Source organism: Sitophilus oryzae, unplaced genomic scaffold (genome assembly GCF_002938485.1).
Source record: "Sitophilus oryzae breed Bouriz unplaced genomic scaffold, Soryzae_2.0 scaffold_1507_pilon_pilon, whole genome shotgun sequence".
NCBI lineage: Eukaryota > Metazoa > Arthropoda > Insecta > Coleoptera > Curculionidae > Sitophilus > Sitophilus oryzae.
In genome coordinates this window covers 1,486,741-1,504,705 of record NW_022146178.1, presented here as the reverse complement: position 1 = coordinate 1,504,705, position 17,965 = coordinate 1,486,741, and the positions used below count along the sequence as shown (strand labels likewise).

The 17,965-nt window shown below is 34.2% G+C and overlaps 1 protein-coding gene across 1 annotated transcript in view; it reads left to right on the top strand.

Moving 5' to 3' along the window:
• Nucleotides 1-17,965, top strand: part of LOC115878279 (integrin alpha-PS2) — a 250,658-nt gene that overhangs the window by 95,172 nt on the left and 137,521 nt on the right. The window contains exon 4 of the mRNA XM_030894733.1: nt 16,230-16,350. Coding sequence (XP_030750593.1) covers nt 16,230-16,350 — 121 coding nt within the window. The remainder of the gene's footprint in view (nt 1-16,229; nt 16,351-17,965) is intronic.

Genomic DNA, 17,965 nt, shown 5'->3' with positions numbered 1-17,965 from the left:
TACGATCAAACTTGATATTAATAATTAAAAACTACGAACGAAAAACATTATAACAAGATAACAAAACAATAAAACACAACTTAACTATCAAATATACTAAAAATATAGGAATAAAGTTTAGGATAACCGGTATAAAATAATGAAATAAAGTAATAATGATCAAAAAAATGACACCGCCACTGGATATTTCAATAGTATTCAATATTCCTACTCTTTTCAGAAGAGACCGTGAAGTTGGGGATAAAGCAAGCGAATAGGAAAGGCGTAAAAGCCATGGCAACCGCGTGGTAACAAATCCTGTGACGTACTTCGCCAATCATGTTCATTGAATAGGCGGCGATGCCGGTTGCAAATGATATCGATTGAAAAATCTTCAACTTTCATAATAAGCAGATTATACAGAATGAAAGAAATAAGTTATTAAATAAACCATATCGAACAATATGAACTACGTTAAAATTCCTTAGTAATATACGTCAGAATATATGCTAAACACATTATATATAATAAAAATATATTAAATTTATAGTTCATGTCTGGCAATTTTGCAATTTTATAGATAAACGTGGCAATGTCAATTTTTTTTTCTCGCATTCCTTCCGTAGCTTCAGATCCGCCAAACAGTAGTGCTAAATGTGGATAGCAGAAAAGTAAGATTACTTTGTTCATCAGCGTGTACTAATTGCCTAGACCAGTCTTGCTCGAATGTTGATATAAATAATGGTGACGAGGATTCATGTGATGCCACTGAAGAGATAGCTGACACACATTCATTTGAAAAATTTATGAACATGCACGAAGAAGAAGAAGAAGGAGAACAAGAAGTCGAAGAAGACATGAATGTTGAAGTGGATTTCGAAAGAAAATATCAACAGAAATCAATAACCAGAATAAAATAATTAAAAAACTCCGTTAAAAACGTGCCGAGTACACTACCTCATGAGCGGCTTGGAACTGGTAGTAGAAAACAAAATTATTGAGCAAGTACCACAGTTTAGATATCTACCATGATCCAGAGAAACACTTGTGAAGCCAAATAAACAAAGCAACGGCCATGTCAGAATGTTTGAGGCAAATAGTGTGGACAAACCCCTTCCATGGGAACAGACAGCAAAATTAAAATTTATAAGACCTGCATCAGACCAGTAATGACATATGGCATAGAAATCTGAGAGGAAACAAACAAAACCAAAAGCGTGTTAAGAGTCACTGAAATGAAGAACCTAATAATGGGGAAGACTGGAACAAATATCAGGCAACAATGTAGATTACAGGCCGTAGTGAGATGGGGTAGGCAAAGAAAAAGACAATGGTTCGCACACGTAAAACGCATGGAAGGAAACAGGCTACCACGCATAGCTCTTGAAGGGAAACCCATGGATAAGAGACAGCCGGGAAAACCTCCAAAAAGATGGAAAGACAGTTGGTAGCCCATCTCCCAAGAATTCCTACAGAGACAACTTTAATACTAACAGATCGACTAGATCTCAAATAAGAAGAAGAATTAAAACCATTTATTTTCTCCACTTCATAGAATTTTTTTATAATTCTGAGAAATTCTTCGGACAGCGTATTTCTAGAATTATTTTCTTACAATCAAATATGTAAATTAAATCACAGTTACCGCTGTTATTACACTGCCTTATCACTCCTTTTATTATAACAACCTCTTCTATTGTCATTTTATAACCTCTCGCTTTTTTTCGTCAATAATGATGCTTATAAATAACTCGCCACAAGAATATCAAATAACGACAGAAAACAATACACGAAGAGGATAAGAGCGAAGATAATTGTAAACTTATCGACAGAAATTATCCTTATCTCAGTTCCATTCATCCGACGGGGCTCGTCGTAACTTTGAAGGCTCATTTTACGGCCAAAAGGTCAATATAATTCCTGTGAAGTGCGGCCAAGAGACCGAGCCAGCTATAAAACCTAATTTATTACCGAAAAAAATTAACTTTAAATTAACATCACTTATCGTTTGTGCGTTTCCAGATTAAGTAATTTCCTGCCTCGGAACAATCTCCTATGCATGTCGAGTTTGGCGGCAAAAATTAATGATTGGGTATTTATTATACAGAACGTGTTAAAGGATCGATGTTGGAAATATTAGATGTACCGTTTAGTGTGAAAGAGGAATTTTAGACAGTGACAGCTAAAAAATATTTAATTATTGTCTGATTTAATTAAATTTATATATATTTTTTTCCTAAATATAATGATTTCAAGAAACAAAATATCTTAAAAAATGGTTTCTTTTGCCACGCCCTTTCTAATTTGAAGTTCAATAAAACACAAGTTTACTTAATCGGTAATGAGTTGCACAGAGGCCACTAGCTTTTTAATTTTAACAGCCGGGTGGTCGGGGTTCAAAGATATTAATAAAAGGGCACCACGAGATTATACTCTATGAACTCGGCAATAAAGATGTAACTATTAAGTAGACTTCAACACTAACCTCGAACTGTTGAGTGCAACTATCATGAACTTCAAATATTCTATAACTACTTGTAGTTAAGTGACCCTAACTTAACTATGAGACTAGACTGTAAATAATACTACTAAAAATATTTAAGCAATATATTGAAATATTAAAAAGTTAAATAGGATATATAAAAAGTTATTATATAAAGAAAAGAAATGAGTGAAATGTAATTGAAGGTAAATGAAAATAGATGTAAAGTGAAATGAAATTTAAATCAATAAAACTAAAAGTATGACGTCATAATCCCCCTTACTTAAACTAAGTACAAAATCCTGGGTAGATTACAAATATCAAACTAAATCTAAACAGTCTTACTCTAAGGCTTGAAATTACTCGGAAGTTCCTCCGGCTGAGCTACGGTGTATAGCTATGGGTGGCTACGACGGTGTACAGCAGCTCGATGTGATGTCACTGGAGCCCACGGATGTCAGCAGAGGTACAGATGCATGGCAGGTGTTTCAAATGATGAACATAAAAAACCCTAAATCATATTGGTTGTCTTAGAAAAGAGCCTCAATTATAGAACAAGGACTAGCACAACGTGTAGGAGTTAATACAGGTAATAAAGAAGGACTAATCAAATCTGAACTTTACCTCAACGAGGGTTTATGATGTCCAACGGGTAACTCTACACACGGGCAACAGGAACGGATGGAATTCTGGACTGTTCTGTACTACGGTCTGGATCGGTATTCTTGCTCTACAATTACGAAAAACCAAATAAGACTTAAGAAAGATAACACTCAACTAATCTTTCTACACCACGTGGGCGTAGAAAAGTCGAAAACCACTCAACAATATGAACAAAAATCAGTTGAGCATTGACTTAGAATAGGCAGAAGAATTATAGCATACCTTGGAACTATTCGGGGACTTCTTGGGCACGTGGAATCGGGATATCGGTCGGAAAAATTTGGCTATTTAATCCCTTACGGAAATTGGAGGATTCGATTTCCTTCACAAAATCAGATTTCAACCGGAAATCTCCCTCCAGGATATAGATAGAGAACTATAGATATATCTTGACTAGTCCAACTCACAAAAAGCCATAAATAAAAAATGATGTTTTCTCCTCAGCCATATTCCATATCCGGTCAATGAACGAACTAAACTCAGAAATTCCACAATTAAAAGAACGAATTGCACACTGCGATCCACATCAAAAATAACCAATTTAACTACGAAATTTTATCTGATAATTATAAAATTTCAATAACCAAAACAAAGGATAAATAAATCCAAAAACATCTTATTTGATCTGACAGTGACAAGTGACGGAGGTGATGCTCAAAGATGGTCGGCCGTTTCCAGTGACAATATTGTTGAGCTTATGGAGTGTAGAGGTAGTTGAGCTGTAGCTTGGATAATATCGCGGGGTATATTCGGTTGCATAATGGTAAAATACTAAATAAAATAATAGTTAACAATAAAATTATAGTAAACATGATGCAAAAATAATAGTTATTTGCGATAATTTATGAGCCAGCACACAGAGGTCGTAGCGAGGAAATTTGACTGTTACACTTTGGCGCCACTTTTGGTTAATATTAATATAACAAATTACTTAACGAACTTTATGCTTAGCTCTAAACGCCAGTTTCACTAAAACTTAAAAAACATTTAGCATCATCTGCAGGTTTTTAAAACTAAATTAACTAAATATTGAACATTTATATAGTAATGTTTGAACTGGGTAGGCAGAAAAATAAAACACTAATTCACCACAATACATCTAAACACTTAACTTTTGCATTGGACGCGCGTTTCGCTAGCCTTGGTAGCATCATCAGCAGATGATTAAAACTCAGTTTGTTCAATGCAAAAGTAAAGTGTTTTGTGCGTTGTGGTGAATTAGTGTTTGATTTTGCTGTTGTAACACCAAAAGTTCCAACTGTAATCTGGTAGACCCTCTGATGATAAATTATGAAATAAAATATCTTCTTGGATTGGCATTGTGTTTAATTTTTAAATTTTACACAACGTTTCAGTTAGTTCAGGCTGTTATTAAATTGCGACTAATCTCTATCCTAAAACAACTGATCTTACATAGAGCAAGGTATTTACCTATGACGGATCTGAGTGCAGAGAAGTATGGTGTTGTCTACTGAAGACGCCAGCATTGATACGTTTTATACTGCCATTACTCGCTGACGAGTATTCGACACGCATCAGAAGATGGTCACGCAAGGCGTTTTCTTTCATGAGCTTTGCTGTGACTGAAAAGCCCGATACGTAATCTTATCTGTCTACCGCAATCCAGACATTCAAAAATCTCATGCTTTGTTGCCTCTTTACTTTTTGGTTGTCGCTGTTAACTGAGTTTACAACTCTTCTCCATTGAGTTCGATTGTGAGCTGCTTCTTTTCCCACTCATTCTGCATGTTAATCCCCTTTAAGTTTTTGTCAAAAATATCCTTGTACCTTTTTAGTTGTTTATTGTTTCATCTCTTAACGTATGTTTATGTACTCTTTAAGTCGTACATTTAAAGGATATTTTGTTGCTTCAAGACGACTCACACCGTACTCACAATGTACCTGGTAGATGCACTATTTCGCTTGTTTCGATGTTTTCGATCTTGTTTTTATTAATATGCTTCTTCTAGTGTTGTTTTAGACTTAAAAACAGTTTTAATGCTATGCTGATATATGGAATCGCCAAGAGGTAGAGAGAGCATCTTCCTCAAGCTGAAGCAGCCGAACGAAGGAATTCTCCAGTAACCATAACCGAAGATAACCAACCAATATCCGAAGGAGTAACCATTTCAGCAAGAGACATTACGTTGCCTTATAATGTTATAATGTTTGCTCGATATAATGTTTTGACTATTCCTATTTTAGTAGCTTCAAAATGGTTCGACTGAAAACCATCTACTAATACCAAAGTCTACAGGGCTGTTCACCACATACGACACGGAGTATTGTAGCTAAACGATTAGATTTTTACAAATTGTAAGTTTTGAGTTCGTTGAAGGTCTATTAGAGCTACAATTTAAAAATATTTTTACAAGATACAGAGTGTCCCAAATAAGTAAAAAAATACTATAGTTGTATTTTTTTAAATGGAACACCCTGTATATTATTCTATTTTTGGATTCTACGATTGAAATAAAGGTAAATTTGATTAAGGTTTATCACACTTAAACCTTACCGTTTTTGAAATATTCTCAATTTTATGAAATTGGAGAAAAAAATTTAAGGCTTTATTTCTCCCAGGGTATCAAAGTTTTTAATACCAAATATTTACTGAAGATTATTTATTGATCAAATATTGTGTTGCAATAATAAAAATTTTACTACCTTATACAGAGTGTCCAAAAATTTATTTTAAATAATTACTAGCTATAAACGGCAATAACTTGTTTAACTATAATATTTTTTACTTATTTGGGACACTCTGTATCTTGTAAAAATATTTTTAAATTGTAGCTCTAATAGACCTTCAACGAACCCAAAACTTACAATTTGTAAAAATCTAATCGTTTAGCTACAATACTCCGTGTCGTATGTGGTGAACAACCCTGTATATTATAGAGTTTGCTAATATCATCCAGTGTGTGTCGGTTTTCTATATACAGAGGTTCTCTTAGATCCATCGTTTCTACTGACAAGAATATCCAAAAAGTCATTGTCATCATAAATTTAATGGAGTCATTTTGCTGAGATGATTAAGAAAAGAATTTTGCTGTCTATCGGTTTCATTCCAGATCTATACGAAATAAAGAGAAACATTGGATCCAGACTAGATTTCAGATATATGGTTTATTCTAAATAGGTATCCTTCAAAATATACGGGGTATCAATTCACAAGATTAACAATAAAAATATAAAGTCGCTTCCTCTTTAACTGAATCTCGTCCTTTTGATTAGCCACACAATTGCAAGTTTTTCCTACCCAGAAAAAGTTAAAGAAATTAATAATTATTGTTATACATTAAAGTATTCAATTAAAATAAGAATATGTTAACGTATATAAAAAAAGTGTGTATTTTTTATTATTAAAAAAACGATTGCCACAGATTAAATAAAAATTAATTCTTGACTTACAGCCTAGCCACATAATATTTGAGTGTCTAATAAGGATTCTATCATTTTATTTGGATAATAACATTATTACAAAAAATTATCCGGTATTGAAAGGTCCGAAGGAATTAAAAATAGAGAGAATTAGTAAGCTACAAATACTTTAATTTTTTTTTATTATTATTTATTGTAGCTTAGAAAGAAAGACATTTTAAAAATAATCTAATAACTTAGCATGTTACATAACGCAGATAAAATTCTTTCAAATTAAGGCCTTTTATCATTTACTCTCTCCAGATTAAACGGTTTCCTGTTTTTAAACAATCTCTACGAGAAATTTATCGTTTTTGCATGCTTGCCTGCCATATATCTTTTTAAAAGTATTTACGGTTTTACAGCTTGGTAGTTTTTCACACATACAGTTAAAAAAATACTCCAACCTTACCTTGATTTAATCTGGCAACGCGGCTTGTCGAAGTAAGAAATATTACCATTTTAAATAAAAATTAATCACTGCTCCGCCTGATTACATACCACATTTAACGCCTGATACCTTTTATGCCTGATTTATAGGCATGTTATTAAAAACTAAAAGCGATGTAAATATCGCCATCAACGATAACTTAATTTAACAACTTGTTTTTAAAAAATCCATTATAATTTATTATAATAATCTTTATTTTGTGTTTTAAAACGCCAAAATATTTTTTTATTGTTTATATTTGTAACTCCTATTATGGCAAACTTGGAGCTACATCATTAATAACATTATTTAATCATTAGCAGCACTGGTATAGCATTACAACTGCCAAATGTTCTAATAATTAAAATTTATTGCCCACTTCTTAATCAGGGTGTCCATTCTGCGTGAAGTTTGGACTTCTGTAGACAATTTAAGGATGAGACAATGAAGACACTCCCGCGTTAGATACCATATTTTTTTATAAATTAGGTTGACAGGTAGCTTAGACGATGTGCATCTCTTAGTGTAACTTACTGTTAAAATTGCCTTACCTATATCTATCAAAAATAGTAGATAAAATAATACTTTAACCGCAAGAGTGGATTAAATGATACTTTAACAGCGAGGATAGGTTAAAAACTTTATTTCTTCTTGCATGTTTTTTAATTGCCTCCATTTTTGAAAATTTTTGTATTTCTTTTCATAAGTTATTCGGGATTTAAATGGAATTGGTTTGGATATGGCGTTTGTCGCCTCAGCCTGAATATCTGTTGGTAATTTACTTATTTCGTTTTGAGCCATTTCTGGCTCCAATTTAATCAGCAATCGACACGAAAGAGAATTAAAAAATATTGACTCAAAACTGACAACTAAAGAGACAGCTTTATTTATTTGTCAAATTACATAGAAACCAACGCCAACCCAGCACAACATTTTTTCTACTCGTAATAAATTCCTTGAAATAATAATTTCTAAATATTTTTTAAAACGTAAATCGCTATGGAAAAAAATATTGTTGTACACACGACGATAAAATTGCATTATCGCCACCCGAAATTAAATCACTCGCGATTTCATTGCTCGTATCATCTTTTCCGTCAAAATCCCGATAAAATACTATTTTATCGTCTTGTATAAAAAATAACTATTATTTTACTCCTATCGAACTCAGAAAAACAAACAAACAAGCACTTGGCATAAAAAGTTAAATTACAATTTTTATGCTGTAAATATAAAGGTATTGAATAATTTTGTGTAAAACATATTTTTTGAAATGATGTACAGTGTGTCCCATTTTGGTTGAAATCATAGGGTATCTCCGTTATTAGTTAAGATACAAGGGTGCGGTTTGCACAAACCTGTACCACTTTTTCGTCAAACGGAAGATGCTGCAAACAAAATTTTCATAGCCCTCTTCATTTCTGAGCTACAGGGTCTTTTCGAAAATTTTGCAATTTGGGACATCCCCTGTATCTCTGTTATTGTTAAAGGTATCGAGAAGGCGAAAAATTCTTATTGTAGAACTTTTTACGTAGAATACAGTGACGTAGTCTGTTTTTCTACGAAAAAAATATTTTTGAAAATATGAACTAAAGTTATGTTTTTTTCAAATGGAAGACCCTGTATATTTATAAATCATATGATCTGTCTTGCTATGAGCTTCTCAAAAATATATATATCACTCTATATTTATTTTCACGTATAGGCCGTGATAAATAACAAAAATCAAAATGGTATTTACTAAAATAGTCATACACATATTTAAATTTAGTTGGGATTGATATATTTTACTTTTGAAATAACTGTTACCACTGAAACTGTGAATATATTTTTCTTTTTTTTATAACGGGATGGGTTTGCAAATATCTAAATCTTGAATTATTAAAGCATTTTTCAGGTGTTCGATTGTTGGTTTCCATTGTTGTAGAGCCCACGATATATTTCGTATTTCAAAAATCCCCAAAATCAGAAATCGAGAACGTCGAAATCCGGGAATCGAGGAGGCTATCAATATGTGTTCATTGGTTCCAATTCATTGATTTGAAAAATAATAATTTAACAGTATTCTAATATTTCCATAGTTATGAGGGGGAATGTTCCCCATCTTGCTGAAAGTATATTTCACGTAAATTAGCTAAAGGAATATCTAAAATTTCCGATACGATAGATTATTCTTACGCATACACGTATTCCAAGATTTACAAATAGCGGTAGAGAGTTAAGTTTCCCTAATATATAAAGAATTTATTAGCGGCTCCGAAAATAAAACAAGAGACAGAGAGCAGTATACTTTTAATAATTCTTTAGTTTCTTTTATTATCAATCACGGCCTACTAATAAATATGATCTTTTAATAAAAACTTTTAAATATTGCAGTAAATAGTGAAAATAAATATAGAGTGATATATATTTTTGAGAAGCTTAGGGCAAGACAGATCATATGATTTATAAATATACAGGGTGTTCCATTTAAAAAAACATAACTTTAGTTCATATTTTCAAAAATATTTTTTTTGGTAGAAAAACAGACTACGCCACTGTATTCTACGTAAAAAGTTCTACAATAAACAGTTTTCACCTTCTCGATAACTTTAACAATAACTGAGATACAGGAGGTGTCCCAAATTGCAAAACTTTCAAAAAGACCCTGTAGCTCGGAAACGAAGAGGGCTATGAAAATTTTGTTTACGGCCTCTTCCGTTTGACAAAAAAGTGAGACAGGTTTGTGCAAACCGCACCCTTCTATCTTCACTAATAACGGAGATACCGTATGATTTCAACCAAAATGGGACACCCTGTACATGTATATCTACAGGTAATGTGTTTTAACAGTATTTAACTGCACGTGAACTTTATAGCTTTTAAGTTTTTTTGTTTTTCGGTGCCAAACTAATTTTATATACTCTCGTAATAATGTGAATGAAATTAGGTAATCGAACTATGCAAACACTACGCACAACTGTTTGCTCGTTAGTCTGTTTAAAATAGAAATGTTTAATGAAAAATTACGGACATTGAACAGCGCGTGCAGGGTTATAACGAGTTTTAATCTTAATCGATCTTTACATAAAGCCCTAAGGCACTTTTCAAGGTTTCTGAAAATTTTGCAAAGGGCTTCTGCATCTTGAAAGGAATATTTTAAGGTTTAATTTTAATGAGTTAAATAAATAATTTTTATCAAGACATCATGGTTAGTGAAACACGCGTCCAATGCTAAAAGTAAAGTGTTTTAGTGTATTTTTTGGACTATTCTTTTGTTTCTGCTGTTGTAACATCGAAGCTTCCAAACCCAACTTATTCTCCATTAAACTTTGTGTACATCCACCACCAGGGGATGAACATAATTTTCAAAGCCAAAAAAACATAATAGTATACCACAATAGACCTAATTTCTTTCAAAATGGAGTGTTGGATTAATGATAGGGCAGGGTAGCGGGCAAATCAATGCTTGAAGAAACTGGATATTCCGTATGTTAGAGTCTTCCACAAGAAACACTAGCTTAAACAACTGTTACGTCTACACATCCATACCAGCTTGAAATCCCATCTATTTTTAACGGCATTAAAACACCTACTCTAACCAAAATACTTTTTATTTTCTCTATAAATATTCCTCTTTGATCCATTTTCAACCTATGCAACCTACAACGGTTTCTATTTTGGCTGTTCGCAGGTCTGAAAGAAATGTGTGCAACAAAAGAAATGAATTAACTGGCTCGCGAATACAACCAGCGTTCTTCCACGAACACAAAATGTTCTTTTCACGCCAAAAAAATGACTTCTTAACCTAACGGATTCACACTAGAAATACCTTAAGCCAGGAACAAGCCAATATATTTGTAATCGGTGGGATCAGAGTTATTCAATATAAAGCCACTTTACAGTTTTTCTAATTGGAGGTTATCCACTCGGTTATCCTATTATAAATTATCTGAAAAATGGACTATAGTGAAGATAAAAGAATTTTGTTTTCATTTTTAATATAATCAAAAAGTTTCATGATCATTTTTTTTTGTATGAGGACAGATTGAGGTTGGAACCTTTCGTGTTGCAACAGCAAAATAAATCACTAATTCACCACAATATACCAAAATACAATTCCGTTAACACTGCATCATCAGCAGATGATTAAAACTGATACTGAAATTTTAAAGATCTATTGTGTCCCCCTTCCTTGAGTTATAACTCATCACACAGTCTATAACCCATCATACCCCTGTTGTAGAGGGGTCAGGGTATTTCCCATCCTCATCTGACAACAGATGTTCTTCCTCCGAAGGTACACACCCTTCCACGGTTGGAGTTTGGCCCTCCGTGCCCTTCACAGTCGAGGATCTTGCCTCCGGCTGAGGTACCCGTGAGGTGGAGGATCTGTCTCCATTTTCTCCACCCTTTAACTTGGTCTCTCCTTAGACCTGATACCGGTGTTGTCCCGTATCTATAATAGAGGATATGTTCCTCTTTGCCTGTATTGCCTCCTTGCATTTGAGGTCAATTCCTATTTTGAGGACCTGACCATGACCCTCCTCCCTCGAATTGGTGTCTTTCCCCTTACTCCTCGGCAGAAAGACCGTGATGGCCGCTCCTTTAGAGATGTTTTCTCCCTTCACTGCAACCAGTTCCAGCCCTTGCCAATTTTTAAGTTTAGGTGCGATTTTCACCAACCAATTCGCCGATTCTTGAAATACACGATCTATGAGCATCATGTCCACCCGAAAGTGTATCCCCGCAAAACGCAGCCGACATTTTGTAGATCGTTGTGTTGCGATCCGATCGCTACTACTTGGTCCATTTCTTCTAAAGACGTTTACTGGTCGGTGGTCAGAGCAGCCTCTGGGAAATCTTTTGGCAGCACCGCCATGTTCACTTGTCCAGCAATAGTGGCAAAGCTGGTGATACGTCCCTGCTTGCCTCCCGGTGTTGGACGACTTTCCATCCTGGCTTTTTTCTCTCCCTGCCGGAGAAGAGGTGAGAGGTGAGAGGTTCTCGTTCCCTCTCTTGCCCTTTGATGGAGATGAGTCAGGCCGTTTCTTGGTTTCTTTACTCTCCCCTTTTCGGAGGAGTGTTTTCGCTTTTGCTTCCTCTGGAGCAAGTCCTTCGTGGAGCAATCGAATTGGTTTATTTTTTTTGTAGCATTTACTACCATCTTTGACAAAGGATTATTTTCGTGTAGGGACCTTATATCGATTAAGTTGATTGATTTTATTGTAACAGTCATTTTCATCCATTATAACAACCTTATTTATATTTATCTATAGTTTTTTAATAATCTGCATCATACAAAGAATAATCTTCATAATAATTATTCTTTGTATGATGACCAATTAAAATCAATTTTGTTTCAAGAGATAAGTCGAATGTTGAATCTATACGATTAAATTATAAAACCTTTCTGATATAGTAATTCATTTTGATCCATTTTCAACCTGGTGCAATCTAAAACGGATTCTATTCGTGCCATCGCCTCATCTCGAACTGCCATCTATATTTAACGGCATTAAATCATCCGGCCGGTCCAAAACATCCGAAACTGATCGAATAATATATAGTGAAAATCGTTTCGGGCGGCGACGTTGGCGTATGTGCGTTTCCCGCTACCGATTTCCCGAGCCCTGTCCTCCACGGTTTCGGATGTCGCCGCTCTATTTTTGGATCCACGACCGGCCCCAAAATAACGACGAACGGATTCGTTCTGTCCCGTCGACGCGTAACCCCTTTATAGCTCGCAAAAGTCAGTTATCGCACCTCGCACTGATTCATCCAGATGAATTTTCCGACCTTACGAGGTGATTTTCGCCGATCTTTAAACTTTACAACACATAAATTTTATTTCGATGGTGATTTTTGGGATAACGCTGTTGCCCAGTGTTGCCAACTCTTCGCTAATTGTCTTACTGAATTAGAGCAAAAATCCGATTACACTACTACACTCACCGGCTCGAAAAACGGGCACCTTAAAATTTTCATGTATTTTAAAGTTTTATATATTTTGTGTTCTAGTGGACCGATTTTGATGACTTTTTAACCAATTTGTAGCTAAATTATTTGACTATTTAGTATCTCTTTGTAACGTTTTTAGTTCGTTACATGTTTTTTTATATATAATATATGATGTCTGGCCTATCATCACCGGATTCCCTCTCGTTCAGGCCGGATAATTTATTTGACGCGTAATTTTTACGTTCCCTAGTCGCCAACCCTGTTACCGTTCGACACAACCCTGTTATTGCTCTGAGGAGGCGCTGTCAACATCGCTTCTGTCATCTGTCTCCGGGCTTAACCTCACTTTGTTTTGACGCTCTGTTGTATCCCAGCTTTTGGAAATGGTGATTATTTAAGTCTTGCTGTATAATTTGAATCAGCTGCTATTTCGAGGCTACAGGTAAAGATGAGTTATTACCTTTTATAGGTTCGATATTATTATTGAATATTTTTAGGGTAGAGTTACGGATGTCCCAACTTGTATTTGTGTTTTGCTGGCACGTTGGCGTCCCTTTTCTTTTGTCCTCCAGAATGTCACATGGAAGAAAGGACATGTTGTTTATTATTTATTGAGCCCTCGGAAGTATTTCGAGGTAGGTTTATTTTGTTTATTAGACCTTGTTTGGTTTTAAACAAGAGTTTCATATTTTAGGGTCCAAGGTACGGACTGCGTCCAAGGTACGGACTGTGTCCAAGGTACGGACTGTGTCCAAGGTACGGACTATTTCCAAGGCACGGGTAGTGTCTTATGTACAGACATTATCTTATGTACAGATGTCCTGTGGACGAGTGTCCCCAGTAAGAACGATTTTTTCTTACATCTAAGTGCCACAGCGTGGATGTAGCTTGAGTCCCATGCTGCTTCACTCCCATTTCTAAGCCTAGTCAGTAGCTACGGCTGTAAGGATTCATTGTGTCCTCAATCTGGCCCCTTTTGTTGTTTTGACCAACAGGATCGCCGACAGACAGTACAGAGATGCTAGACCACCTCACGCTGCTACTGTTTGAAGCAAGGTTACATAAAAGAACAGCTAAGTGTATATTTAAGTTCTAGTTTTACATTTAACATCTAAAACATTTTCAGTCTAAAACAATAACGTACATCTTAAGTAATATCGTACAGACTATGTTCAGTGGTTAGATTGTTAAGAACATTCCTGTCGATATAATCTTTAAAATATAATTTAGATCTTAGGTTTCATTGCATTACGTCTTGTAATGGTATTACTTTCATAGATATTATTGCACTATTTTAATAGATGGATAATCAAACATAGATTCTAGAATCTACAGGTTGTAACATCTTCGATTTAGCATCATATGGAATATATCAAATTAATTAAAGTAATGCTACATTTCATATTTTCTCTTAAACTTTACATGTCCTGTATTTTATCGTAGTTGTTTTCATTGATATTTAGTACGACTCTTACCACCACTTTCTTTGACATATAACCACTGTATATTTACTAGAACTCTACAATGTCATGTATCAGCAAAGAACGTCATGAATAAATATAGTCATTAGTTTTAAGTATTATACAACTGTGTTTTCTTTTTCTGTACATGCCTGGCGCCCAATATCTATATATCTTTTGTTAATTATTACTGATTAATTTTCTCTCTAGTGAAATACCTTATCCACGCAGCGTTCGCAGTGGTAGTGGTTTAAAAAACGCTACATCTTTCTAAATTAAAAGTGAAAGTTGCCATCTGTCAATTATACGATTAATTCCCTCCCAATGCAGGGCTACGTTAAATGCATTTTTTCTTACCAGCCGCAGCCGTAAATTCCCATAACTGCAAGTATAAGGACAGTTTCTGCATTTGGCAACATTCTCAATGGGCTGTTCGCATTGGGTGGCCTCATACTGATTTATATCCCATTTAACCAGGTTGGCTTTTACTCGGGAGACCCCATTTCTTATTATTATGTTGTGTTCTCCAGGTTTTCAACTATAAATGAATTTATGTTTGTGGATTTTGATGTAGGGAAGTTACTTAGCTCTAGTGATTCGACATTTACAGTTCAATATAGCTATTCTTATCAATGTGTCAGTTACTCATGGTATAAGGGAACACCATACTAAGGCAAAGGTTAATCTTGGGTCGAGATTTCCGTATGTAAGAAGAGTACAATGCGTTTATAATGTACTGAACAAAGAGAGAACAGTAAATTAAATTGCCAAACGTACGAAATAAACCGAGAAACTGTGCACATTGCTAGAGACGTGGAAGGGGATATAGCAGATTTGTCGACCGGTTGACCCAATCAGTACCAATGTCAGTACTTAAGGTTCTAGGAAAAGGTGTACATCATGCGTTCAGCTTCACAATTTAATTACGTCTCGTGATACTTTAATTATGTATTTATTAACGAGTCGTTGTAATATTCCCTATAACGTGAAAATTTTTAAGTGCAAGTTAGAAACACTTGCATTTTTGATGAAAGTGAGTGGAATTGAGTTGATGTTCGACGGTGGTCGCGCTATTAGAACTCTGAATTCAAAAATCGATATCTCGAAATCTTAGAAATAATTAATTGTATTTTTTCAAAAACTTTCTTCTTTTTATCTTTATAAATAAAAAAGTTACACGATTACTGAAAACTGCTATGCACTAAAAGTAAATGAATGGGTTGTTTAAAATTTTAGAATGGAAAAAACAACCTTATCGAATATTTCTTATGTAAACATATTGTAAATGACCCGATCTTCAAAATAAAAAAAAGCTTCAATACCTAGTGGTTCTTAAGTTATGGCGTGTTATGTGTTAAAAAGTTAAGTTTTTAAATTATCGCGATTACTGACGTTTTCTCGTTATAAAAATGGATACACTAACGATATCCTTATAATTTAATTTCAGATACTCAGAAACATACCTATCTAATGATTTTGTCTAGTTACCTTTTCGAAAAAAAGTCTTAAAAATAACCGGTTTGGCGATCGTAATTTTACTTTACTTGATAGGGAAAGACGTACCGGCAACAACACAACAGTACACTGTCGCATTTCTCTTACTCCGACTTAATAAGATCCCTATGCGATTTACTTCCACACATATAAATACCGACACAAAAGTAACAGTTGCCAGCACGGTATAGTAGGTACTTGCTTTAATAGACTTCAACTCAAACAAAATTTGGATCAACAGAATTTCAAACAGGTTGTTGTGATCTCTTACACGCATTACCCCATTGTTTCCCTATTCTTACTTTAAGTAATATAAAAAATACACATTTACACAACTAAATAATGTTTACTTCTTTTTCAGGCTTGTGCTCCAAGATACGTCTGGTACAGCAAAGAGATGAACCGAAGAGATCCCGTAGGAACGTGCTTCGTCGCTGATTCCTATTTCGAAAAATTCGAAGAATACTCACCGTGCAGAACAAGTACGTAATCTATTAAAGTAAGAGATAACACTCCTACCTGATGGCAGCTTAATACTATAGTAACGTGACACCTGCAATTTAAAGATAACTGACACGTTTAGCCAGCAGTGATAAATCCTATCTCGGTAAAATAGCAGCTTGCTAATGAATCTAGTCCCGTCCAATTAATCGACTTAATTATTTTATTAACAGTTAATGGCTTCTCGCGGGACTTCTAATATAAAATAATTTAAACTGTCACTTTCGGAGTACACTTAACACGTAAAACTTAACAGACAAATGATATCCTGTAATAAAACATGCATTGAAAGTGGTTTCTAATAGAAAATGCTTTTAAAGGCTGGCGTTAACTTACATACCTATAGAAAAACGAACCGATTGTTTATTTTATGTGCTTGTATTTTTACACCATGCTGAATGTGTATTGTTAATATTTAAGTAGCTTTTGGTAATTTGAAGACGATTTCAAAATTGTTGTTAATGGATTGTATGTGCAAATTTTGATATTATAATATACAGGGTGAGTTTCCTATATATAAATGTGAAGCTGTCACATCCAAAGTTTGTAAATTAAAATAAACAAAAATTGTAAATATGAATTTTTCAAATGAAGAAAAGCGTGTAGATACTCGCGCATCAATAGAGTGGTGACTTGACTCAACATGACTTTCATTATGACCCCCCCCCCATAATGAAAGAAATGTTAAGCATTATTTATATCATAATTATGTAGACTCAGGGATAGAAAGAGGTGGACCAATTGCATGGGCCTCCTCGATCACCTGGCCTATCCATTTTAGATTTTTTAGGCGATATGGTTAACAAAAAGGTTTACAAAAAACCTTATGAATTAAGAGAGGCACTTGAAGTGGCGGTACGAGAGAAGTTTAATTAAGTCGACTGGTCCTTCTGTGAAAATAGGTAGTAATTCTCAGTTTTAAAAAGATGCAACTCAAAACAATGACGGATTTTTTGAACATTTTCTAAAATAACTTAAAGTGTATGTAGTGATATTATTTTTTTAAGATTTAGGATTTAGTATGTGTAATGTAAATTGTAATTGTTGTAATGTTGAACCGTTTAATAAGATATTCCGACTTTCTATAAGTTAAAAATCATAACAGAATAAGAATACCATGCAATCTAAGTGCCAAAGATTAGCCAAGAAAGATAAGAATTGGCTATAACTAAATTTAACTTTTCTAACATGTCTTGAAAACCGTTCTCTAAAAAACGTAACATTCACCGGTCAACGTATCCTCGAAAATTTATGGTCAAGAAAAGTTGAACCAATAATCCTACACGCTTTTCTTCATTTGAAAAATTCATATTTACAATTTTTGTTTATTTTAATTTACAAATTTTGGATGTAACAGCTTCATATATCTGAGAGCAAAGACGATTAAACTTGTTTCCATGGCTAACTAAGTGAAATTGTTTAAAAATTATAAGAATTGGCTACTACTCAGTAATTTTTCGAAGAAAACATATTATCGCTTATATCGCCAAAAAGCTTAAAAAATGGCGCTTTTTATGAAATCATGGCCAACTATGGTTTCCATTTAAGAAAATATATGTTTGTCTCATATGTCAAAAATGACAGGCTTTAGAGAAA